Source organism: Brassica napus, chromosome C4 (assembly GCF_020379485.1).
Source record: "Brassica napus cultivar Da-Ae chromosome C4, Da-Ae, whole genome shotgun sequence".
Lineage (NCBI taxonomy): Eukaryota > Viridiplantae > Streptophyta > Magnoliopsida > Brassicales > Brassicaceae > Brassica > Brassica napus.
The window spans coordinates 62182777-62206211 of NC_063447.1; the positions used below are offsets into that span (position 1 = coordinate 62182777).

At 38.6% G+C, this 23435-nt stretch overlaps 7 protein-coding genes across 11 annotated transcripts; 5 read left to right on the forward strand and 2 right to left on the reverse strand.

Annotated features, from left to right (window-relative positions):
* The first annotated feature begins 3231 nt into the window (after window positions 1-3231).
* On the forward strand, window positions 3232-5007 carry LOC125585720 (probable voltage-gated potassium channel subunit beta). Of its 3 annotated transcripts, XM_048755310.1 has the most exons (3): window positions 3452-3805; window positions 4085-4094; window positions 4169-5007. In XM_048755310.1, exons 1-3 carry the CDS (start codon window positions 3624-3626, stop codon window positions 4337-4339), a joined length of 363 nt encoding a protein of 120 aa, XP_048611267.1. In that variant the 5' UTR covers window positions 3452-3623; the 3' UTR covers window positions 4340-5007. The 3 variants fall into 3 exon arrangements, 1 of the variants encoding a protein (XP_048611267.1); XR_007322702.1 differs by lacking the exon at window positions 4085-4094 and having other exon boundaries at window positions 3232-3805; XR_007322703.1 differs by lacking the exon at window positions 4085-4094 and having other exon boundaries at window positions 3232-3805; window positions 4178-5007.
* A 1717-nt stretch (window positions 5008-6724) lies between these two features.
* On the reverse strand, window positions 6725-9157 carry LOC106392046 (tRNA (adenine(58)-N(1))-methyltransferase non-catalytic subunit trm6-like). Its single transcript, XM_013832823.3, has 10 exons — window positions 8910-9157; window positions 8713-8831; window positions 8519-8624; window positions 8346-8427; window positions 8199-8269; window positions 8072-8113; window positions 7739-7957; window positions 7365-7607; window positions 7187-7292; window positions 6725-7106 (listed from the first exon to the last, which is right to left on the reverse strand). The coding sequence occupies exons 1-10, from the start codon at window positions 9068-9070 to the stop codon at window positions 6933-6935; spliced, it is 1323 nt and encodes a 440-aa protein (XP_013688277.1). The 5' UTR covers window positions 9071-9157; the 3' UTR covers window positions 6725-6932.
* Window positions 9158-9687: 530 nt separating this feature from the next.
* LOC106392044 (peroxisomal membrane protein 11D) lies at window positions 9688-11483 on the forward strand. 2 transcript variants are annotated; one of them, XM_013832822.3, is made up of 8 exons: window positions 9688-9900; window positions 10007-10233; window positions 10320-10394; window positions 10540-10614; window positions 10719-10799; window positions 10871-10945; window positions 11027-11200; window positions 11290-11483. In XM_013832822.3, exons 2-8 carry the CDS (start codon window positions 10036-10038, stop codon window positions 11323-11325), a joined length of 714 nt encoding a protein of 237 aa, XP_013688276.1. In that variant the 5' UTR covers window positions 9688-9900; window positions 10007-10035; the 3' UTR covers window positions 11326-11483. The 2 variants fall into 2 exon arrangements, with proteins under 2 accessions (XP_013688276.1, XP_048611268.1); XM_048755311.1 differs by having other exon boundaries at window positions 9729-9900; window positions 10029-10233.
* A 466-nt stretch (window positions 11484-11949) lies between these two features.
* Window positions 11950-15048, forward strand: LOC106392043 (probable methyltransferase PMT16). The gene is made up of 5 exons (XM_013832820.3): window positions 11950-12867; window positions 13439-13649; window positions 13724-14024; window positions 14113-14514; window positions 14589-15048. Exons 1-5 carry the CDS (start codon window positions 12214-12216, stop codon window positions 14914-14916), a joined length of 1896 nt encoding a protein of 631 aa, XP_013688274.1. The 5' UTR covers window positions 11950-12213; the 3' UTR covers window positions 14917-15048.
* Window positions 15049-15208: 160 nt separating this feature from the next.
* Window positions 15209-17312, forward strand: LOC106392041 (E3 ubiquitin-protein ligase At1g63170). The gene is made up of 5 exons (XM_013832819.3): window positions 15209-15861; window positions 16175-16294; window positions 16375-16507; window positions 16714-16878; window positions 16958-17312. Exons 1-5 carry the CDS (start codon window positions 15347-15349, stop codon window positions 17132-17134), a joined length of 1110 nt encoding a protein of 369 aa, XP_013688273.1. The 5' UTR covers window positions 15209-15346; the 3' UTR covers window positions 17135-17312.
* An 840-nt stretch (window positions 17313-18152) lies between these two features.
* On the reverse strand, window positions 18153-19029 carry LOC106394850 (BON1-associated protein 2-like). Its single transcript, XM_013835408.3, has one exon. The coding sequence runs from the start codon at window positions 18938-18940 to the stop codon at window positions 18326-18328; it is 615 nt and encodes a 204-aa protein (XP_013690862.1). The 5' UTR covers window positions 18941-19029; the 3' UTR covers window positions 18153-18325.
* Window positions 19030-20986: 1957 nt separating this feature from the next.
* LOC106392038 (cell division protein FtsY homolog, chloroplastic) lies at window positions 20987-23292 on the forward strand. Of its 2 annotated transcripts, XM_013832815.3 has the most exons (11): window positions 20987-21331; window positions 21416-21520; window positions 21615-21688; window positions 21799-21857; window positions 21949-21986; window positions 22075-22195; window positions 22278-22346; window positions 22427-22509; window positions 22593-22661; window positions 22749-22811; window positions 22893-23292. In XM_013832815.3, the coding sequence occupies exons 1-11, from the start codon at window positions 21023-21025 to the stop codon at window positions 23004-23006; spliced, it is 1104 nt and encodes a 367-aa protein (XP_013688269.2). In that variant the 5' UTR covers window positions 20987-21022; the 3' UTR covers window positions 23007-23292. The 2 variants fall into 2 exon arrangements, with proteins under 2 accessions (XP_013688269.2, XP_048611269.1); XM_048755312.1 differs by lacking the exon at window positions 22893-23292 and having other exon boundaries at window positions 22583-22661.
* The last annotated feature ends 143 nt before the right edge of the window (window positions 23293-23435 follow it).

Sequence of the window (23435 nt, forward strand, 5' to 3'; positions counted from 1 at the left end):
TTGGGCCATGGAGCCCATCAGACTTTAGAGACAGAAATCTGATACCTCGCCGAGTATGTATGCTGAGATCTCGCCCTTTCTCATTTCTTCAAACCCTAACTCTTCGACATCCCCTTTGCTCTTCCTCTTATTTGTTCCGTTTCACGTCTGATTCTCCAGTGCTGCCATGATCACGGAGTCAACTTCTTCGACAACGCCGAGGTTTACGCCAATGGCCGAGCTGAGAAGATCATGGGTCTGGCGATTCGCGAGCTGGACTGGCGGAGATCCGACATCGTGGTCTCCACCAAGATCTTCTGGGGTGGTCCTGGTCCTAACGATAAAGGTTTCTCGAGGAAACATATCATCGAAGGAACCAAAGCTTCTCTCAAAAGACTCGATATGGACTATGTAGATGTCCTCTATTGCCACAGGTCATAAAGATTTGATTTTTTTATATTTTATTTCTTGAAGATCTATTCTAGGGTTTTGAGTTTTAGATTATGATTTAACTCTTAGGGTTCCTGAGATTGAAATAAAGAGTTCGAGCTTTAGGTCTTTTAGTGTCAATGTCTTCCGTCGTTTCTACTATGGAACCTCTCAGTGGTTCTGTAACGCCTCTCCATTTTTATTTGTCTCCATTCATTGATTCCTTATTCCAATCAGGCTAAAGCCTCATGTCATTTATGTGTATTTCCTTGAGAGGCTTTCAGACCATGTCAGGTGATTCTAAGACGACAGGTCGGCTCTTCTTCTTGCGTTGGTTAATCGCTGAGTTTTTTTAACTTCATTTTCAGCTTCAACAGTTTCGTCAAAAGAAGGCTGACAAAAACACTGATCATAAAAAGGACCCCAAGGGCAGTACAAGCCAAGGAAATCCTCCAAAAAATCTGGTAAGAAGCATGAGCCTAAACCTGACACTGGTGGTGTCAGTGACGAGGCAGAAGCTCCGTCTGATGTGGCTGTAGGAGGAGCTTCATCTCATGTGAATATTGGGATATATGAGGAGTAGGGAGGGTGTCCACGTCAGACAAAAAAATCAACCAATCAGGTTGCAATGTTTTGCCACGTAAGCTCTTTGTTGCCCGTGTTATTCTTTGGCGTTTTCGTTTGGGCTTTGCGTTTTTCTCCTTTGATCTGCTGTGTATACGTTTGGGCCATGGAGCCCATCAGACTTTAGAGACAGAAATCTGATACCTCGCCGAGTATGTATGCTGAGATCTCGCCCTTTCTCATTTCTTCAAACCCTAACTCTTCGACATCCCCTTTGCTCTTCCTCTTATTTGTTCCGTTTCACGTCTGATTCTCCAGTGCTGCCATGATCACGGAGTCAACTTCTTCGACAACGCCGAGGTTTACGCCAATGGCCGAGCTGAGAAGATCATGGGTCTGGCGATTCGCGAGCTGGACTGGCGGAGATCCGACATCGTGGTCTCCACCAAGATCTTCTGGGGTGGTCCTGGTCCTAACGATAAAGGTTTCTCGAGGAAACATATCATCGAAGGAACCAAAGCTTCTCTCAAAAGACTCGATATGGACTATGTAGATGTCCTCTATTGCCACAGGTCATAAAGATTTGATTTTTTTATATTTTATTTCTTGAAGATCTATTCTAGGGTTTTGAGTTTTAGATTATGATTTAACTCTTAGGGTTCCTGAGATTGAAATAAAGAGTTCGAGCTTTAGGTCTTTTAGTGTCAATGTCTTCCGTCGTTTCTACTATGGAACCTCTCAGTGGTTCTGTAACGCCTCTCCATTTTTATTTGTCTCCATTCATTGATTCCTTATTCCAATCAGGCTAAAGCCTCATGTCATTTATGTGTATTTCCTTGAGAGGCTTTCAGACCATGTCAGGTGATTCTAAGACGACAGGTCGGCTCTTCTTCTTGCGTTGGTTAATCGCTGAGTTTTTTTAACTTCATTTTCAGCTTCAACAGTTTCGTCAAAAGAAGGCTGACAAAAACACTGATCATAAAAAGGACCCCAAGGGCAGTACAAGCCAAGGAAATCCTCCAAAAAATCTGGTAAGAAGCATGAGCCTAAACCTGACACTGGTGGTGTCAGTGACGAGGCAGAAGCTCCGTCTGATGTGGCTGTAGGAGGAGCTTCATCTCATGTGAATATTGGGATATATGAGGAGTAGGGAGGGTGTCCACGTCAGACAAAAAAATCAACCAATCAGGTTGCAATGTTTTGCCACGTAAGCTCTTTGTTGCCCGTGTTATTCTTTGGCGTTTTCGTTTGGGCTTTGCGTTTTTCTCCTTTGATCTGCTGTGTATACGTTTGGGCCATGGAGCCCATCAGACTTTAGAGACAGAAATCTGATACCTCGCCGAGTATGTATGCTGAGATCTCGCCCTTTCTCATTTCTTCAAACCCTAACTCTTCGACATCCCCTTTGCTCTTCCTCTTATTTGTTCCGTTTCACGTCTGATTCTCCAGTGCTGCCATGATCACGGAGTCAACTTCTTCGACAACGCCGAGGTTTACGCCAATGGCCGAGCTGAGAAGATCATGGGTCTGGCGATTCGCGAGCTGGACTGGCGGAGATCCGACATCGTGGTCTCCACCAAGATCTTCTGGGGTGGTCCTGGTCCTAACGATAAAGGTTTCTCGAGGAAACATATCATCGAAGGAACCAAAGCTTCTCTCAAAAGACTCGATATGGACTATGTAGATGTCCTCTATTGCCACAGGTCATAAAGATTTGATTTTTTATATTTTATTTCTTGAAGATCTATTCTAGGGTTTTGAGTTTTAGATTATGATTTAACTCTTAGGGTTCCTGAGATTGAAATAAAGAGTTCGAGCTTTAGGTCTTTTAGTGTCAATGTCTTCCGTCGTTTCTACTATGGAACCTCTCAGTGGTTCTGTAACGCCTCTCCATTTTTATTTGTCTCCATTCATTGATTCCTTATTCCAATCAGGCTAAAGCCTCATGTCATTTATGTGTATTTCCTTGAGAGGCTTTCAGACCATGTCAGGTGATTCTAAGACGACAGGTCGGCTCTTCTTCTTGCGTTGGTTAATCGCTGAGTTTTTTTAACTTCATTTTCAGCTTCAACAGTTTCGTCAAAAGAAGGCTGACAAAAACACTGATCATAAAAAGGACCCCAAGGGCAGTACAAGCCAAGGAAATCCTCCAAAAAATCTGGTAAGAAGCATGAGCCTAAACCTGACACTGGTGGTGTCAGTGACGAGGCAGAAGCTCCGTCTGATGTGGCTGTAGGAGGAGCTTCATCTCATGTGAATATTGGGATATATGAGGAGTAGGGAGGGTGTCCACGTCAGACAAAAAAATCAACCAATCAGGTTGCAATGTTTTGCCACGTAAGCTCTTTGTTGCCCGTGTTATTCTTTGGCGTTTTCGTTTGGGCTTTGCGTTTTTCTCCTTTGATCTGCTGTGTATACGTTTGGGCCATGGAGCCCATCAGACTTTAGAGACAGAAATCTGATACCTCGCCGAGTATGTATGCTGAGATCTCGCCCTTTCTCATTTCTTCAAACCCTAACTCTTCGACATCCCCTTTGCTCTTCCTCTTATTTGTTCCGTTTCACGTCTGATTCTCCAGTGCTGCCATGATCACGGAGTCAACTTCTTCGACAACGCCGAGGTTTACGCCAATGGCCGAGCTGAGAAGATCATGGGTCTGGCGATTCGCGAGCTGGACTGGCGGAGATCCGACATCGTGGTCTCCACCAAGATCTTCTGGGGTGGTCCTGGTCCTAACGATAAAGGTTTCTCGAGGAAACATATCATCGAAGGAACCAAAGCTTCTCTCAAAAGACTCGATATGGACTATGTAGATGTCCTCTATTGCCACAGGTCATAAAGATTTGATTTTTTTATATTTTATTTCTTGAAGATCTATTCTAGGGTTTTGAGTTTTAGATTATGATTTAACTCTTAGGGTTCCTGAGATTGAAATAAAGAGTTCGAGCTTTAGGTCTTTTAGTGTCAATGTCTTCCGTCGTTTCTACTATGGAACCTCTCAGTGGTTCTGTAACGCCTCTCCATTTTTATTTGTCTCCATTCATTGATTCCTTATTCCAATCAGGCTAAAGCCTCATGTCATTTATGTGTATTTCCTTGAGAGGCTTTCAGACCATGTCAGGTGATTCTAAGACGACAGGTCGGCTCTTCTTCTTGCGTTGGTTAATCGCTGAGTTTTTTTAACTTCATTTTCAGCTTCAACAGTTTCGTCAAAAGAAGGCTGACAAAAACACTGATCATAAAAAGGACCCCAAGGGCAGTACAAGCCAAGGAAATCCTCCAAAAAATCTGGTAAGAAGCATGAGCCTAAACCTGACACTGGTGGTGTCAGTGACGAGGCAGAAGCTCCGTCTGATGTGGCTGTAGGAGGAGCTTCATCTCATGTGAATATTGGTGAGGAGGTTGTTGATCCTCCACCGACTTCTGTAAATGCAGCAGCTAACAGTGATGTTTCAGTTGACACGCTTCAGCCAGGAAACACCACAGCAACTTCTGATAGTGGAGATGAACCGAGAAAAGAAGTTGCGAATTCCGAAAATGATATCAGCGTAGCATTGTCCACGGAAGAAGAGAATGTGAAGAGTATCGACATTGGAGCGGCTGGCGCAGTAGATTCTTTGACGTCTGACCTTGCAGATACCGAGAAGGGAGTTACACATGACGATGCAGAGGAGTCCCTTCTGGCCGTACGATCTGAGTTACAAAAGAGATCTAATGAACTTGAACAATCAGAACAGAGGTTATTATCTACTAGAGAGAAGCTTAGCATAGCTGTTGTCACGTGTTAGCTCTGTTTGTTCTCATATGCATTTTAAGACTCAGAGACAGAGAGAGCATTATCTGTTGTGTTTTAGTTTTTGTTGTTTCCACTTTTAAAAACAAGTATAATGTTTTTGAAACTTAAAAGTTGGCTTTTATAGTTGTTGTCAAGAGGTCAGTAGTAATGTAGTATATTGAAAAGCTCATTTAAACGATTGTTAACTGTGTTAAAAAAACAGTTGTTAATTATCATATAAGTTTTTATTTTATAAAAACAGAGGAAGTGAAGATATACTAATTTAAAGATTTGATGAAAAGTATATAATGCTGATCATGCACATCATAATGTCAGCACCATCCTAAGTCTAATGTTTAGTCTACCTGTTGGCAATTGTTTAGTTCCAATTATTTAGTTTCTTCTTAAAACATACATGCACGTACATTTCTGATTTTTTTGTTTGAAAAGACATTTCTGATTTTTTTTTACATAGATATCCTATACAACTTCGATTTTCTTTTGGGGTAAGATTCATTTTTCACCGTCATTTTAAAACTAATTTTGGATATTCTATTTTATTTAGTTAAATCAGAAAACAATTTTTTTTAGAATTGTCTAAAGAAAGTAAGAAATAGAGAAAAACGTTCCTAGGCAATTTTATGAATTTACTATTTGAGAAAACAAAAGAAGTAAATCCGGATTTATAATTATTAGTAGATAGATCATCTCAAGAGTACAAGTGAAACGAATAAAATCAAAAAATTATTAATAATCTTAATTGAAAAAAAATAATAATTAGAGAATTTTCGAAAGGAGAGTTAGTTATTGGAATTTGTCTTTCACCATCCACCCGCGTTTATTTTTGAGAACGCTTCTCAGCGTCTCTCTCCTCTCATCCCAAAAAAGTCTAAAGGTAAGTGTTTTATATTTAACATATTGTTCATACAATTATTTTTAAATATTCAGGTGCATGAAAATTGGAACTCGCTTCTTCACTAGCAACCAAATTTTACTTTGACAGCTCAGTCAAATACATCAAACATTTTAAAGAACGAATACCATATTAACTACAGAATTAGCTGAGGTACAAAGAAACTCCAACACAACCAAAGTTATAGAGTGAAAAAAAGACTGCACCCTGTTTCTATTCTTTTTCTTATGTCCTACCAAGTATTACATTTTGTTTGACTCGACTGTAATAAAAGAAACAAAATATTTTTCCATCTGTCTTTTTCCTTTAAACTAATTTATTATTTTCTATTTTTTGACAATTTTATCTATCCACCTATGGAAAAAATTATATAAAATGTCAACATCCAAATCAAAACATAATTGGACTTAGCAAATAAATTCTTAATATTAGTAAAAGAAGCTATCGAATAATATATTCAAACTCATTTTCCGCGCGTAGCGCGGACAAAGACTCTAGTGCATTTAAAAACTGTTGGAAATGATAATTTTTTTTTTCCTTTAAAAGGGCTAAGTTTCGATTTTGGAAATTTATTACCGTGGGACAGTGGGAGTGAATTTTATATGGTCCAGGGTTCAGACCAATAGATCATTGTATAATGGGCCCGTATCTAACGAAGATGGGCCCGTAGATATATAATAACTTGTCCTGATCAAGAAATATGGAACTTTGAATGATTCACAGGTTCTTCAAAACGATATTGGTCTGCTGAACCCCACCAGCTGAGCTTGAGAAGAGGAAGCACAAGCTCAAGCGTCTTGTTCAGTCTCCCAATTCATTTTTCATGGTAATCATTTCTTCAAAGTTGGAACCTTTTTGCTACTTATCATCACTGTTTTTTTTTTTGGTTTGATGTTAAGAAATGTTGTGAATGCGAGCTTTGAGTTCTGTTCTCATTGGTTTAAATCAATAGTATTAAACTATGGATCTTTTGTTAAGTAAAAGTTTGTGAGCTTATTCCTCCAATAGATTCATGGCCTGCATATTAGTCTTCGTTTATATAAACCAATCGATTCACAAATGATAAGAATGATGATGACGATATTATTAGATAAAAATAAACATTAAGAGTCATAACATGAATGTTTTAATATAATCTCATCCCCTATATATCTCAACAACAAACAAAATACAAAGACCTTTTGGAAAAAACGATCAAAAACCAAACCTCAGTCTTATTGAAAATGATAAAGAGATAAAAAAGAGGTTTGGAGAGGTTTTGGAGATAAGATTCAAGTGGTGGAGATCCTGATGCCGCTAAGAACATAGCCTCCAAAAGAGCTCATCTGCATGTGAGGGTGAGTTCTTGATGGAAGCACCTGATATTCGCGTAGCCACGGTTCTGTTATTTGCAGATTGATGGCCATCTTCCCTTGCTGAAGGTTGTGCATACATGTCGCCAGAGGCTGTAAAATGTTCATCAATCATGAGAATATGTTCTTATGACCAAAACATATTGAAAAGCTTTCTTGTTATGACACGTTACCTGTAGATACTGATGATATATTGCAAAGGGAGCAGAGTAGGAGAGCAGTGGCAACACATCGTTCGCTAAGGCCCATGGGTCTTGGTCTTGTGCTGCCATGATTAAACTGCACAAGTGTCTTTTAAATCAACCTGAACCATTTCCATTCACTTGAGAGAAACAGATACATATTACTTACCTAGAGAAACCGTTTTCTTTCCACATTTCTATTGCTTCTTTTGAAGCCTTGGCTCCAGCTTTTGGGGCCTTGACAATTTTGCTCTCTAAAACAACATCATCTACTACTACTCTGGCCTCAGCTGTCACAGCTGTGTCTTCTACCATATCAGATGTAGATGGGTGAACTCCTTCTTGATGATTGTTCTCTTCAGGGGAAACAGTTTTGGCTGATGAGAGCTCGTTTATAGATGACTGCACGATCCTACACACCAAACAAAGAAAGCATATAATGTCCAGAAATGTCAATTATATATAACAGCTTACTTTAAATAAATAAAACACAACAGAAAAAAAAAAAAAAAAAAAAAGACTAAAGAGACAAATGGAACATACCTCTCTATAACCTTGTCAGTAAAATTGAACATCCTAACCATCTCCACAGAGGGAGGAGAGTTTCCTTTATATGTGTTGCAAACATAACCAGTGCCTCCTAATCGTTCAGCCACCGCACCAGTGACAAGGCCACCAACCATATCCACCACAAGAACATCCGAGTACGCAGTGACATTAGCCATCGTTAACAAAAGAGACAACGCATCTACTCTTAAGAATCTACAACACAAGAACAGAACAGGGAAAAAAAACATTCAATACAGAGGAAAAAAAAAAAGGACTCAACATGATCTTCTCAACGCAATTAAAGAATGAAACAAAGTAATAACATACCCGATTCTGTTTGGATATTTCTTGAAATAAGCTTCACAGATACTGGCAAACACAAAAACAGATCCGAGAATAAAGAGATACGAAAGAAGTCTAAAAGAATAAAACAACAAAAAAAATAATATAAGACCTTCGAGCAAAAGGGCGTCTTAGAAGCAGCTTTGGAGCATACTTCTTCTGCTTCTTAAGCTTATACTTTTCCTATTAAAAACAAAAAAAAAATATTAAACAAGAAAATCAACTGCAGAGTAGAAGTAAAAACTGTGACAAACATTACCTGAGACAACTGAAACTTCTGGTCAAACGTTTTGCTGTTTGCAATCAGTGCTTCAATAATCTCATCCCCTTTTGCACCCTCTCTACACATTTATGAAACTAAATGTTAGCAGATTCTTACAATGTATACACAGAGAGAGAGAGAGAGAGAGAGAGTTTAAGTTTTGTTCTAACCTCCGCATAGCTTCAATCTCTTCACCAGTGAGGTTCTGAGCTTCATTATTATCAATAAGTTCCCTATTATCTCTAGCATCGTCTATAACATTATTGCTGCTACTTTCTGAGATTAGCGAACATCATTTACATTACAACAAACAAACAAAAAAATTCTTTTAATATTGAATTTGGGGAGAAAGACAAAAAAAAACCCTTTTTGACGGGAAGGATACGAGAGAGATCTTCTCCGGTTTCGACTTGGAAGAGAGATCCAAACGGAGCTCCGATCAGTGGCTTTAACGAGTAATTCTTATTCCCTATCTTTAATACACTGTCAAGAGAGAGATAAATAAATCAAAAACCAAATTAAATCAAATCAAATATAAATGAGGGACTGAGAATCACTAACGCGCCACCAGAGAGACGAGCGAAGACGAGACGGTCACCATCGTTCACGTCCAGCAAAACGCTGCAACCTTCGCTAGCAAATCTCGGATTTGGATCTTGATGAGCCTTATTGTTGTTATTATTCTCCGACATAATAACTGCCTGATCCTTATTCTTCTCCATTTGAGAAAGATAAAAAAAAAAAAACTGGAGTTTCTGTTTTCGGCTTAGTTTAGTTAAGAAGAGACGAGTGAACAACAGTTAAACCCTAGTAACGACAATATTTTGTCTGTCCGTTAAAAAGAGCGGTTTTTATGATAAATCGGGTAAAAGCAAAGCCCATTGGGCCTTGCATAGCTAAATAATTTGGGGAGATAGGAAATGATTCCAAATAATATTTTGAGACATTATTGGCATTTCATAGAATCTTATTCAAAATCTCACTAGAGAACCATTAACCATGGATGCTAAAAGTATGCTTAGCATTTTTTTAATTAAAAAAAAGAAAAGGAAAAGCAATAAAAAGAAGTGCTTAGACATTACAAACAGCTGTTACTTACACTGTTTGCAGACTCCATAGACACGTGGCGGTCCGCGATTAGTCACTTTTTTAATTTTTTTTAAAAAAAAAAAAATTAAAAAGATTTTTAAGCATTCGACTTAAGCAATTTACCGTTCTCTTGTAGGTTCAATGTCTACAGAGCCACGTGGATATTTTATTTCATAAAGATGTGTGCCACGTGGACGTGGATCGGTCTGCGCGGGATATCCTCAACTTCCGCTAACAGAATGAGACAGAGAGAGTGAGATCTTTGCCTGCACGCACAACATGTCGGATAGCCTGTTTCGTAAGAAGTCAACATAATCGACGGTCTGGATTGATAGATTGACCAACGGCGATGTTTTTTCTGTTTGTCGGGAGACGAAGGTGACCAAACAAAGCCCTATCTCCACACGTAAACAAAGGCTCTCTCTCTTCACATTATCTTCTCGGAGTCTTAACAGAGCCAAAGGTATATTTCGAATCGAATTATTGATGATGAATCTGATTAATTGATCGTTTTCGAATTTCTTTTACAATCAAAATCGACTTGTGGTTATTGAAAGGCTGTGGAGTAGTTGTTTTTGTGTGTGTTTACAGAGAGAAGATGGCGAGTAGTACGTTAGATGTGTCGAGAGCAGAGCTGGCTCTAGTGGTTATGTATCTGAACAAAGCAGAGGCAAGGGATAAGCTATGCAGAGCTATTCAGTATGGTTCTAAGTTCTTGAGCGGTGGACAGCCTGGTACTGCTCAAAACGTTGATAAATCCACTAGCTTAGCCAGGAAAGTCTTCCGTCTTTTCAAGGTTATATTTCGCTTTTTTTTTTTTTTTTCATTTCATTTTGTAATTAGCTTTGTGTTAGCTAATACATGTTTTAATAATTGTTGCAGTTTGTTAATGATTTACATGGTCTTATCAGTCATGTTCCTAAAGGGACTCCACTTCCTCTCGTTTTACTTGGAAAGGTGCTTCATTGTTCTTTTTCATTTTCAGACAAAACCCATAAGTGAAATATTCAGACAAAATGGATCTCAAGAATCAAAGTGTAGTCCCCTTGTTTCATCTTTGTTCTGGATTAATCTTGGTTGATGGGTGTTTGTTATTTTGTAGTCCAAGAACGCACTTTTGTCTACATTCTTGTTCTTGGATCAAATTGTCTGGCTTGGAAGATCAGGAATCTACAAAGTGAGTAAAAATCAAACATGTTCACCACTCGGTTTATTTCTTTCGGAGTAAGGATCCACTAGGTTTCTTGTTTGAACTAATGTTCTTGGTTTATATCATTACAGAACAAAGAGCGAGCTGAGTTACTTGGACGTATATCACTTTTCTGCTGGATGGGATCATCTGTCTGCACAACTTTAGTCGAGGTCCGTTTTTTATTTGATTTTCCATATGTTTCAGTTTTTCACCGCTTATTATATGTTTCCATTGTTATTAGCTTGGTGAGATTGGAAGACTCTCCTCATCGATGAAGAAGATCGAAAAGGGGCTTACGAATGGCAACAAGTATCAAGTAATGTTTTGTCAATCTTCAGTTTCTAGGGAATGTTATATTATAATAAACTCAATTCATGTTAATTGTGTAAATTTGCAGGATGAGGAGTATCGTGCTAAGCTTAAAAAGTCTAACGAGAGGAGTCTTGCTTTGATCAAATCAGCCATGGACATTGTTGTAGCAGCTGGTCTTCTTCAGTTATCTCCAGAGAAGATCACTCCTCGTGTCACCGGAGCTTTCGGATTCATCACCTCCATCATTTCTTGTTACCAGGTAACACAACACTTGTCTTCTTCGTTCTCCACAACAACAACACACTTGCCTAGTTCTTCTAATCTTTACATGTCTCTCAACAAACACAGTTGCTTCCTACACGTCCCAAGATCAAAGAACTCTGAAGCTTATGTAAGAATCTGGGTCCAGGTGGTGGTCATTTCAGAAAGGTTCTGTAATAAGCATGTGTTATACCTCGGTTTCTTGATGCACACGTTTCAGTTCATAACAAACGTAAACCAAACACCTAAATTTTAATCTCTGATAGCGTTTTGCGGTTCAAGTGTTCAACAAACTTTGCTTCTCTGGGCTTTCTTCACAACCCCGCAAGGTTTCAACCCTGTCTGGTCCCTTTAAAAAGTTTAAATCATTCCTGAAAGTGGCGTATATACAGAGCAAAGGAGAATCTCAGTTTAAGCTTGACCAGTGTGTATGTGATTTTCCGGTTTAACCGGGTGATTTTAGAATTGAATTTGGTTCGGACCGGAGTAAAGTGCAAGAGGGATTGCGTCACTTTGTGTCCAAAGGACCCGAACGGACCCCACCTACGTAAACAAACTTCACGCGCTTCATCGACTCGTGTACACTTCTATTTTTTTATAAAATGGCAACATATATCATAGTGCAAGGGAAGTTAATATAAAACATTATAACATTTCCAAATGTTGAGAGATATCTTTCTCATAATGCAAATACATTGAATATAAATCAATAATTTTCCAAAAAAATCTAATAATTCCAAGGATGTAGATATTAACTAGAAAATATTAATCCTCCATTGTTGCGCATGACAAGCTCGCACGTTTTAGCCCAGTGATCATCCGGCGCGTATACAACACTCTCTCTTCTCTCCTCCTCCTCCCCTTATATTACTTACCCTCGAACTACTTCGTATCAACCCTTAGACAAACTCACTCGTCACACATTCTACTCATCGTTGTGTTCTGTGTTATATATACACTATATATAAACACACACTTATTATATTATTTCGACTGAGTTTTCTACAAGAGATGAATTTATTTACAAGAGCATCACCGAGGGATAAGAAGTCCAATCTTTATTACATCACCCTCATAGGGCTCCTCTGCATCGGGAGCTACCTTCTCGGGATTTGGCGAACGTCGTCGGTCATCCCACGCGCCGCCTTTGATTACTCAAGCGGCCCACCGTGCGAGAAATTCTCCAAAACCACTTCCACCAGAGATCTCGACTTCAACGCGCACCACAACCCTCACGATCCACCTCCGGTGAAGGCAGCCACCGCGTCTTTCCCGTCGTGCGGCGCTGAACTGAGCGAGCACACGCCGTGCGAAGACGCCAAGCGATCGCTGAAGTTCCCTCGGGGAAGATTGGAGTACAGGCAGAGGCATTGTCCCGAGAGGGAGGAAGCTCTGAAGTGTCGTATTCCGGCGCCGTACGGTTACAAGACGCCGTTCCGGTGGCCGGAGAGCCGTGACGTGGCGTGGTTCGCGAATGTGCCTCACACGGAGCTTACGGTTGAGAAGAAGAACCAGAATTGGGTCCGGTACGAGAATGATCGGTTTTGGTTTCCTGGTGGCGGTACGATGTTTCCACGTGGCGCTGATGCGTACATTGACGATATCGGACGGTTGATTGATCTCAGCCACGGTTCGATTCGTACAGCCATTGACACCGGTTGTGGGGTACGTGTATCCCTTCTGAATAAACCGAACCATCCGGTTCGATTATAATTTAATTGATTTTTATCTGCTTACTAATTATTTTGATTTTATTACGTAAAAGAAGATTTTCCCCCAACAATATATGTTCAATCGAATAATCTGTTGGAATGTTTCATACAATTAGTTCAAGAATACATCCAGCTTAAATGACAAAAATATTTCATGCATATATCCATATCTAATCACAATCTAATTAAAAATATTTTTGATAGTATGTGAACAATAACTAATTTTTTGAGTGAGTTCATTATCATTTTTTAGATTAAATTTTATTCTTTAAAAAACACTGTTTTTACAACATTTTTGGCTTCTGTATGAGTCACTGGAGTCACCTAGTTATCTAATGTAACTTTTGACCTACTCGTACCTAACCGTTAAACTTGTAAAGTTGAAAATTAAAACCAGTAGTTATGAACAAATAGTCAAAATCATGAAATATAGATCCCTTATGTTGACTTTTAATATATTTTACCCTCATTTGCCTTACTATTTGTGGAATTAATAGTAAATATTTATTTTGATTTTTTTTCAGGTGGCTAGCTTTGGTGCATATCTTTTATCAAGAAACATCACAACAATGTCATTTGCTCCAAGGGACACACACGAAGCTCAGGTTCAGTTCGCACTCGAGCGTGGCGTGCCGGCTATGATCGGAATCATGGCCACAATCCGCTTACCATACCCTTCTAGAGCCTTTGACTTAGCACATTGCTCTCGTTGCCTTATCCCTTGGGGACAAAACGGTTCAACTCTAAAACCCTATACAACTACGAAACTAAATCATTTAAGTCTTGTAACACTTTAAATTATTTTGTAGGTGGGGTTTACTTGATGGAGGTTGATAGGGTTCTAAGACCAGGAGGATACTGGATACTGTCTGGACCGCCGATTAATTGGCAGAACCGGTGGAAAGGATGGGAGAGAACTATGGATGATTTAAACGCAGAACAGACACAGATCGAGCAGGTTGCGAGAAGCTTGTGTTGGAAGAAAGTAGTTCAGAGAGATGATCTTGCAATCTGGCAAAAGCCCTTTAACCATATTCACTGTAAGAAAAACAAACAGGTTTTGAAGAAACCAAAGTTTTGTCGTCATGATCAAGATCCCGACATGGCTTGGTAAGTAATTTTAATTAGTTTATATATATACTATATAGTGTAAGATAGTTAAGTATCGAATTATTAATATAAATAACGAATGGTTTAGGTATACGAAGATGGATTCTTGTTTAACGCCATTACCTGAAGTTGATGAGGATGAGGATCTAAAGACGGTGGCTGGAGGAAATGTGGAGAAATGGCCGGCGAGGTTAAACGCGGTTCCTCCGAGAATAAACAACGGCGATCTCAAGGAAATCACACCGGTGGGTTTCTTGGAGGACGCGGAACTGTGGAAACAAAGAGTTTCTTATTACAAGAAACTGGATTACCAGTTAGGCGAAACCGGGAGATACAGAAACATACTCGACATGAACGCTTACGTTGGTGGATTCGCGGCGGCTCTAGCAGATGAACCGGTCTGGGTCATGAACGTTGTCCCGGTCGAAGCTAAGCTCAACACTCTCGGTGTCATATACGAGCGTGGTTTAATCGGAACGTATCAAAACTGGTAAGCTTTTAACTCAACCGTGCTGATTAATCCGGTTTATGGTTTAATCCGGTTTTGTTTCTTTTTTATGTTAGGTGTGAAGCGATGTCAACGTATCCAAGAACGTACGATTTCATCCATGCGGACTCGGTTTTCACGTTGTACCAAGATAAGTGCGAACCGGAGGATATATTATTGGAGATGGACCGGATTCTTAGACCGGGTGGTGGAGTGATTATAAGAGATGACGTGGACGTTTTGATTAAGGTTAAGGAATTAACCAAAGGGTTACAATGGGAAGGTAGAATTGCTGACCATGAGAAAAGTCCTCATGAGAGAGTGAAGATTTACTACGCGGTGAAACAGTATTGGACTGTCACTGCACCTGAGGAAGATAAAAACAGTACTAAAGCTCTCTCATGATTTTGATTTTTGAGCTCTCTTCTTCTTTCTTTTTTTCTTTTACGTTCTTGTAATGTTATGTTTTTGATTTTTTACAGCAATGAATAATTTTAATTTTTCGAAATTAAAATTATATGTCATTAATTCCGACAATGTGAAACTAAACCAAGCTCAATGCAGAGCAGCTGTACGTAGAAATCAAAAGAAACATTAGTTAAGAGTGTCGTGGTAACGTAAGAAACAGAGTAAGAAGAGTTTTTGATAATAACAGAGAGTAATAGTGACAGAGGAATCTTGTAATAATAATTAAATACAATTAAAAGACAAATAATGGAGCACGATCTCTGTCTCATTCCTATGTAAGGAACCACTCTGACTTCGGCTAAAAAGATTATCTATTATACATCAAGATCCAATCTTCCATCATTGTCTTTGCTCCGACACCGTAAAAATGCATCCCGTCTCCTCCTCCTCCTCCTCTTCTTCTTCTCCGGCGACTAATGATATTTCTACGCCGCTTCTCAATCGTGACCGGCCCCGTTCTTCGCAACCGCTACGTGGAGCAGCGTCGAGGCTTCTCCGCCGTGCTAGCAGTCGCGGGATGATGCTCCGTGAGTCATCAGTTCGTGTCCGTGAGACAGCGGCTGAGCAGATTGAGGAGAGACAGAGTGAGTGGGCGTACTCTAAACCGGTTATAGTCTTGGATGTGGTCTGGAATCTAGCTTTCGTGTTCGTCACTGTTGGAGTTTTATGGTTTAGCTCGGAGGAGAATCCTCGTGTTCCTCTCAGATTCTGGATCGTTGTGTATAATCTTCAGTGTTTGCTTCATGTTGCGTGTGTGGTCTCTGAGTATTGCCGTCGACATGGTTATGATCAACTGAACCGAGATTTGGATTCCGGTTTAACCTCCAGTGAAGGATCTAGTGAAGACGAATCTGATGGCCCTGAGATTGAATCTGGAACTAGGTAAGTAAAGATCATTTTCTTTCTTCTCTCAATATATATATTTTTTTTTGTTAATACCACGAGGTGTCCATAATTGACCATACCTGAAACACATCGAGTTAGAATGATTGTTCCTTGCCAATATAGTGACAATAATTTTGTGGGTTCTATTAGCCTCCGCAAAAAAAAACTAGAAAGAATGAAAAATGGTATAATTTTATAGGAATCATAATGAATTAAATGTTCTTTTTTATTGCATTGGTCACCATTCAAAGTTATCATGTAATATTAATTTCGTTCCATTGATAATGATTCAATGTTCTCTCTATTGTAGTCTTGCTAACCATCTTGAATCAACGAATGCAATCTTCTCATTTGTGTGGTGGATCATCGGTTTTTATTGGGTCAGTGCTGGTTCTGAGGAACTTGCTCAAAGCTCACCTCATCTCTACTGGTTTGTATTTAAAAACACACAACCTCTACGTTTTGTTTGTCACGTTAGATGAGTTCTTGTTTTAAATCTCTGGTCTGCAGGCTCTGTGTGGCGTTTCTCGCCTTTGATGTTATCTTTCTAGTCCTTTGCGTTGCTGTTGCTTCTCTTATTGCAATTGCTGTGTGTTGCTGTTTGCCTTGCATCATCGCGGTTTTGTACGCTTTGGCAGAGCAGGTAAGTCACAAAAGACCGGTTATGTTCATGCAGGGCCGGATCTAAGCACAACCGTATGAAATATTGGCTATACGCCTCCAAAATTATACATAAACTTTTTTAGTAAAGTTTTTAAGAAATGTTTATATCCTCCGAAATTTCATATCCGGCCATGTGTTCATGTGTATGGTAAGGTGTTTTTTTCTGATGTGTTGTTGATGTTTCAGGAAGGTGCATCTGATGAGGAGATAGAAAGGCTTCCGAAGTTCAAGTTTCTAACGGTGAGAAACTCAGAGAAAGTGAATGGTGAGATAAGGGAAACTCATGGAGGGATAATGACTCAACTTGGTGTCGATTCTCCAAGTGAACGTGTGTTATCAAGTGATGAAGCTGTAAGTTATAACCAATCCCAAAGCTAATTGAAGTTTTGGATTGGTATACAAAACAAATGAGACTTTTGCTTCGTTTCAGGAATGTTGTGTTTGTCTTTGTGAATATGAAGATGGAGCAGAGCTGAGAGAACTTTGGTGTAGACACCATTTTCATGAAGCTTGTATAGATAAATGGCTACGCATTAACGCCACTTGCCCTCTCTGCAAATCCAACATTCTCAAAACTGATGAACAGAGTGGGAACGATGCAGTATGATCAAAGTTTATTCAGGTTGATGTATTCATCTTTTTTTTACTCTCTACTATCTTCTTGTGTAAATGCAGAAAGTGTAACGTAATATTTAAACAAATGTTAATTATTACATGTTGAAATTGTTTTTGTAACAGAGATTTACATGTTGAGATTTTTAATTAATATTTGAGGTTTTGTCGTCTGTGTGCCTTAAGTGTTTGGAACAGCTAAGAGTGAAATTGTCTTCATATGACAGCACATGTGAAATGCCGGCGCCCACAAACTTCTACCAAATTATGGTTGATCAAAGAAACGTGTTTATTGCGTCAGAAAACATTTTAAAAAATTAATTCAGTTGATAAAATAAGTAAGATAATTGTGTTGTTTGGCTATATACTAATTAAACATATAAAGCGTATAAGAAAAATATTTCACACCGTAATTGAAATTTGGTTAATAAAGACCGAAATCATACAAAAATTTATTATATCTAATTAAATACATTAGCATAAAATAAATATAATAGTAAATTTTTTATTAAAAATATATATTAGCTCGCACAAAGTGTGAACCCTCACCTAGCTATGATATATTATTAGAGTGCTATTCACAATACACATAAAATATGAAATTTAATATTAAAAAAAAGATAAATATTTTTTTGATATTATTTGCAAATCAATAACAGAAGCACTTGATGTAATAGAAGTTTTGAATGAATAAATTTTACATTTATTCAAAAAAGATACACATAAAGTAAGCAAGTAAGACCAAAATATAAAGTTAAAATATATATTCTCTAAAAATTAAACAAAACAGATTTCAAAATTCTTGAATTCTTTTTGTTGAAATTTGATTGTTAAACAAAATGCTAAATCCTTGATTTTTAGATTTTATGCTGATTCATTTTTTTAGCAACAAAATGCTCAATTCTTGAATTCTTTTTTTTTTTTTTAATGTTGATTCAGTTTTTTAGTTTTTATGTTGATCAAATAGATTGCTGATTAACAAAAAAATCATGGCATATTTATAGAAGAACATAAGAGATAAGACGAGCCTTTTTATTTATTTCATAATAAATAAATTTATAATATTTCATGATTTATCAAACGTATTTTTTTTTCACCCAGAACCCCAATTTCAAGAATAGTAAGTACATGGTAAAAAAATATGAAGAATTATCTGTTCAGACAAACGTGTTAGAAAAATAAAGAATTACAACGGTCGTTGATACGCCGGCCAATTAACAGGAACCCCAGTCACAATACGACCACCATAACCAGTTGTCGTAGCCATTGATGAAGATGTCCTTGGTCTCCACATTTGACCATTCACCGCCGCAGCCTGAGAAGAACACGCCGTATAACCCAACGAAGGCACCATCAAAGGCGACGGCGACGAATATTTAACATCGTTAACGTCAGGTTTCACCATTATTGACACATTAACGATACCACTTTTGTCTCCATACTCGTCTCTCAACCTATAACTCAAAAAATTCAAATGCCCCTGAGGAGCGAATCCTCCCATGAAATCCGTCACCGGAATTTTGGCGACTCCAACACTCTTCTTGGCTCCGCCACTTGTCAGATAGAAAACCTCCACGGAGATAAACCTTACAGTCCCGTCCACAGCCATCTCGGTCTTGATTCTATCTTTCCAAATAGGATAGCTCCCACCTTGTTCATCTACTTTACAAGTGTGATAAGTCTCTTGATCTATTATGACCACGCCGAATGTCTTCCTCTTCGTCGGTTTTCCATTTACCTTGAGTCCTTCCGCTGATATTAACTCAATCTCCAGTGAACGTTTCAATCTTGAATACGACATGGCGTTTGATGTTATGTTTATGTATGTATGTAAGTCTAATCTTGCGTAGATGAGATGACTTATCGTTTTGTTTCGTGTAAGTGGTGGAGAAGATGAATGTTTACGTTTATATAGGTGTGGTACGTTGACGAACGAACGTGCGGGGTTTATTCCACGTGCTTTCCACTCGCTTACGAATTTATTATTCTTTCTTGGAAGTTTCAATATATTTTATTTTATTTTTTTGGGTAAAAGACAACTTTAGTTTGCTTTTGTATTGGGTATGGTAAAAAAAATATTCTATGCTTCCCTTTATTTTTATATTCCATGCTTTTTATTGATCGGTTTTACATCGTGGGATGATGTTGGAATTAGATATGTTGACAAAAAAATGGAGATTAGAGTAATGACGTTGTTGATCGGATGGTTCGAGGATGCTTGGCCGGTGGCCTGATCAACGGTGGCGTGCGGCAGGCCGGCCATGTATACTTTTTTTTATCCTGCAAACTATCAAATTGCTTTGATATCTACCCTCTTGAATTTATAAACAAAATTGCTTACGTAAGCTACTTTAATTTCTGGGTGGTTTGTCTTTTATGTTAAATTTTTTTTGTGATTTCGCTTTCTTGTAAAGAAAACGCCCAAGCCGTATTATTTTCCAGGGGTTACTTATAGAAAACTATATAAAAATATTCGAACTAATTTTTTATAAGCCATTTCATTAGTTTGTCAACAAATGCAGTTTAGAAAAAAATATTTCACGTGTATTTAATAGGAAATTAAGAAATGAGAAATTTACTTTGAATAAAAGCAACAAGCGTAGTCGTTGATAATTTCCTTACGGCAAAAAAAAAAAAAAAAGGAAGGATAGCGTTGAACTTAAACGTTGAGAAAGTCCTTGGCACTAGTTGACAAAGTCGTTGAGTCTTCGCGTGTTCTGCACTGACCGACTATAAGAAATTTAGGACGACAGTGCGAACGAAATTTCAGGTATTTCTTGGTTGATTCTGGCACACGTCTCTTTATTTTTGCGCTCTAAACGACTTTAAAACACGAGACTATTCCATTGAGTAAAATATGGAGTAAAAAGTTAGTAAATTCATTATGTATATATAGTACAGGGCTGTAAATATGTTTTTATTTCTTTTTGCCAAAATGGCTCAGAAGTAAGATCTTCTTGTAAAATCTTTTATTCATTTCTATGATATTTAAAGTTTAGCAAAAAAAAAAAAAAAAAACTCAGGTTATTTTAGTTGTCTAAGCTAATAAATATGTAATGTACTTTGTTAATATAATGATTTCATACTTAAAGCGGCTTAAACCCTCGCATAACACCAAGAGCTACAAAGGCGGTTGGATCTGGAGTAAGAACAACGTACACTCTAGAGCGGCTCTGTCACATTTGCCTTCGTATGTATATATAATGATTGGTTTATTTTGATGGACCAGTTTATTAATTAATAACATATTTGTTATTATAATCGTAGAAGTTACCTGCTTCATCCATATTCAAACATCCGATGTCGGTAAAGGTAGAAACAGGTCTTTCAAATCTTGGCCAACAAACACAGACACAATTAACTGCATGCATGCATACAAGTCGTTCGTAACGACGTGCGTCAGCGTACTGACGTATAGACATAAATGTGGAAAAGAATCATATAAATGTAAGTCCATGTTTGAAAAGTTATAAACCTACCACGACAGTCGACCACATGATTTTAATGTACTTTGCAAGATTGGTCATATATGTAATGTATATTACTATATGACCAGATTAATATGACCGTTTGGGTTTAGCTCAAAGTGATGAATATTCATTACAGGTTGCACGGAAACTTATCGGGGCTTGCCTCGTTATTTCATCGCAAATGGATTAGGCGCACACACACACACGCACAAATCAACGACGTCGTACTTGTTTACAATGTTGCCGTGTTGACTTTCTTCCCCACGGAAGATAGAAGAAAATGAATAAGACTTTATGTAATGGGCTTTTATCTATTGGATCTTTGTAATGGGCCACAATATTTATAACTAAAACGCAGCGTTTTAAAAGAATCATATCTAAGTCACTGCTTCCTCTGTTCACTGCAAGGCGCCATGTCATCTTCTCCTACTCACCTCTCGTTTCTAGCCGGACGTTTATCGCCGCCGTTCTCCTCCGAGCGGGTCGGACTACGGCCTCAAAGAGTAGAGGTTCGTATCCCAAAGTCCCGGTTCAGTTGCTCAGCGGGACAGAGCGGCTTCTTCTCTCGTCTTGGTAGGTTGATCAAGGAGAAGGCCAAAAGCGACGTGGAGAAGGTTTTCTCCGGATTCTCCAAGACTAGGGAGAATCTGGCAGTCATCGACGAGCTCCTCCTCTTTTGGAACCTCGCTGAAACTGACCGAGTGCTCGATGAATTGGAAGAGGTTAGTTGAACCACCATTTCTCTATTCTCTCTATCATCATCATGAAGATGGAGCTTTCTTGAAGTTCAATTTTGTTGGTTGCAGGCGTTGTTGGTTTCTGACTTTGGACCGAAGATCACTGTTAGGATTGTTGAGAGGCTACGGGATGATATAATGTCAGGGAAGCTCAAGTCAGGAACCGAGATCAAGGTTTAATTTTAAACTCTATATGTTATACGTTCGTAACACATGTTCATGTTAAGGAGCTATAGTTGATCACATTAAAGAATGTTTAATGGTGTAGGATGCTTTGAAGGGAAGTGTGTTGGAGATGCTAGCTAAGAAAAACAGCAAGACAGAGCTTCAACTGGGTTTCAGGTTCTTGTTACTGTGGTCTTCTCTTTCTGCTCTATAGTTTCATCTGCTCTGTTAAAGTGGAAGACTTTGGTTTAAAGTTTGATTTATTATTATATGGTATGGTGTATAAGGAAACCAGCTGTTGTAATGATCGTTGGAGTGAATGGAGGTGGGAAGACTACATCTCTTGGTAAGTAAATATAACATCGAGTGACTTGGCTTGTCTTGGGTTTAGCAAGAGAAAGATGTGATGTGTAAGAGTGGTTTTTGTTTTTCTTCAGGGAAATTGGCTCATAGATTGAAGAATGAAGGGACTAAGGTACAGCGTTGATCAAATAAGATATGAGAATAGGTAGAATTTGGGTATCAGTATGTTCATCAGCAATCCTGAGATGAATTTGTTATAGGTATTAATGGCAGCAGGTGATACATTTAGAGCAGCTGCAAGTGACCAGTTAGAGATATGGGCTGAGAGGACTGGGTGTGACATTGTTGTTGCTGAAGGAGAGAAAGCTAAAGCTGCAACAGGTAAAAAAAGAAAAATGCACAACTGTTTGGCTTGCTAGTATCAGTGTTGAGCTCACTATCACAACATTTTGTTCCTAACTAGTTCTCACAAAGGCTGTGAAAAGAGGGAAGGAGGAAGGTTACGATATCGTACTATGTGATACATCTGGACGTGAGTATTAACAAGAGCTTGCTAGTTGATTTTTAGAACACACTGATCTGATGCATTTATATTTACTCTCTTTATGTAAGGTCTTCATACTAATTTCAGCTTGATGGAGGAGTTAATTGCGTGCAAAAAAGCAGTGGGAAAGGTTGTCTCTGGTGCACCCAATGTGAGTGACCTTTATGCTTATTCCATATTGCGCTACTGCAAGTCTCTGTTAAGCTAAAAATTGATTATGTAAGGCATTGTCAGGAGATCCTACTTGTCCTTGATGGAAACACCGGTCTGAACATGCTTCCACAAGCTAGAGAATTCAACGAGGTATTATCATATGGAATCATCTCACACTAGTGCTTCTGGCTCTACCAAGCAAAATCTTGATGTTTCTTGCTCACATTTTTTTGTCAGATTGTTGGCATAACCGGTTTGATATTGACGAAGCTGGATGGCTCTGCTAGAGGAGGCTGTGTGGTAAAATCCCATAACTCAAACTCAAGCTCTTATTTTGCATTTGTCATGCTCATGGTAACTGGTTTTTGGCATCCCTTGCAGGTCAGTGTTGTTGAGGAATTGGGGATTCCTGTAAAGTTTATAGGTGTAGGAGAAGCTGTAGAAGATCTCCAACCATTTGATGCTGAGGCCTTTGTTAACGCTATATTCTCCTGAGGCTTTAAACCTAGTTTTTTTCCAGCAGGCAGCCAAGAGACACCTCGTCGGCCATGAAAATAGAGCCATTCCTTCGAAATTCTTGGCGATCTTATGTGGTCAAGCTTCAACAATTGTTGCCAGTTTTGTTTTTTTTTAACGATGTGATGGATGCTCGTTGGTGCATGAGAGTGATCACTTGCACAAGAACATAACAGAGTCAGAGAAATTGCTTGTGTCACACTACTATTCTGTACATTGTTATTGTTGTATTGGTTATGAAAGAAAGAGCAAGTTGAACGGATCATGAACTGAATGTGAAACGGCGTCGTGCTACTTCCCCGAGATGAATAGGCCCACTATATAATAATAGTCGCCAGTCAAAGTCTATAAAATAATGTTTTTAGTGTGTCATGATTGTTTTATCGACCAATCACAAATCTCTAGGAC

What these genes read in the sequence shown, in the direction of transcription:
- LOC125585720 (XM_048755310.1), top strand. Translation starts at nt 3,624, where the DNA reads ATGGGTCTGGCGATTCGCGAGCTGGACTGGCGGAGATCCGACATCGTG.
- LOC106392046 (XM_013832823.3), bottom strand. Translation starts at nt 9,070, where the DNA reads ATGGAGAAGAATAAGGATCAGGCAGTTATTATGTCGGAGAATAATAAC. An exon ending in GCTCGTCTCTCTGGTGGCGC is followed by an intron (nt 8,832 to 8,909) that starts GTTAGTGATTCT and finishes CTCTCTTGACAG; the next exon opens with TGTATTAAAGATAGGGAATA. An exon ending in ACTGACAAGGTTATAGAGAG is followed by an intron (nt 7,608 to 7,738) that starts GTATGTTCCATT and finishes TTTGGTGTGTAG; the next exon opens with GATCGTGCAGTCATCTATAA.
- LOC106392044 (XM_013832822.3), top strand. Translation starts at nt 10,036, where the DNA reads ATGGCGAGTAGTACGTTAGATGTGTCGAGAGCAGAGCTGGCTCTAGTG. An exon ending in GAAGATCAGGAATCTACAAA is followed by an intron (nt 10,615 to 10,718) that starts GTGAGTAAAAAT and finishes ATATCATTACAG; the next exon opens with AACAAAGAGCGAGCTGAGTT. An exon ending in CCATCATTTCTTGTTACCAG is followed by an intron (nt 11,201 to 11,289) that starts GTAACACAACAC and finishes CAACAAACACAG; the next exon opens with TTGCTTCCTACACGTCCCAA.
- LOC106392043 (XM_013832820.3), top strand. Translation starts at nt 12,214, where the DNA reads ATGAATTTATTTACAAGAGCATCACCGAGGGATAAGAAGTCCAATCTT. An exon ending in CAAGATCCCGACATGGCTTG is followed by an intron (nt 14,025 to 14,112) that starts GTAAGTAATTTT and finishes CGAATGGTTTAG; the next exon opens with GTATACGAAGATGGATTCTT. An exon ending in ATCGGAACGTATCAAAACTG is followed by an intron (nt 14,515 to 14,588) that starts GTAAGCTTTTAA and finishes TTTTTATGTTAG; the next exon opens with GTGTGAAGCGATGTCAACGT.
- LOC106392041 (XM_013832819.3), top strand. Translation starts at nt 15,347, where the DNA reads ATGCATCCCGTCTCCTCCTCCTCCTCCTCTTCTTCTTCTCCGGCGACT. An exon ending in AGCTCACCTCATCTCTACTG is followed by an intron (nt 16,295 to 16,374) that starts GTTTGTATTTAA and finishes TCTGGTCTGCAG; the next exon opens with GCTCTGTGTGGCGTTTCTCG. An exon ending in TGTACGCTTTGGCAGAGCAG is followed by an intron (nt 16,508 to 16,713) that starts GTAAGTCACAAA and finishes TTGATGTTTCAG; the next exon opens with GAAGGTGCATCTGATGAGGA.
- LOC106394850 (XM_013835408.3), bottom strand. Translation starts at nt 18,940, where the DNA reads ATGTCGTATTCAAGATTGAAACGTTCACTGGAGATTGAGTTAATATCA.
- LOC106392038 (XM_013832815.3), top strand. Translation starts at nt 21,023, where the DNA reads ATGTCATCTTCTCCTACTCACCTCTCGTTTCTAGCCGGACGTTTATCG. An exon ending in AGTCAGGAACCGAGATCAAG is followed by an intron (nt 21,521 to 21,614) that starts GTTTAATTTTAA and finishes TTAATGGTGTAG; the next exon opens with GATGCTTTGAAGGGAAGTGT. An exon ending in GAGCTTCAACTGGGTTTCAG is followed by an intron (nt 21,689 to 21,798) that starts GTTCTTGTTACT and finishes ATGGTGTATAAG; the next exon opens with GAAACCAGCTGTTGTAATGA.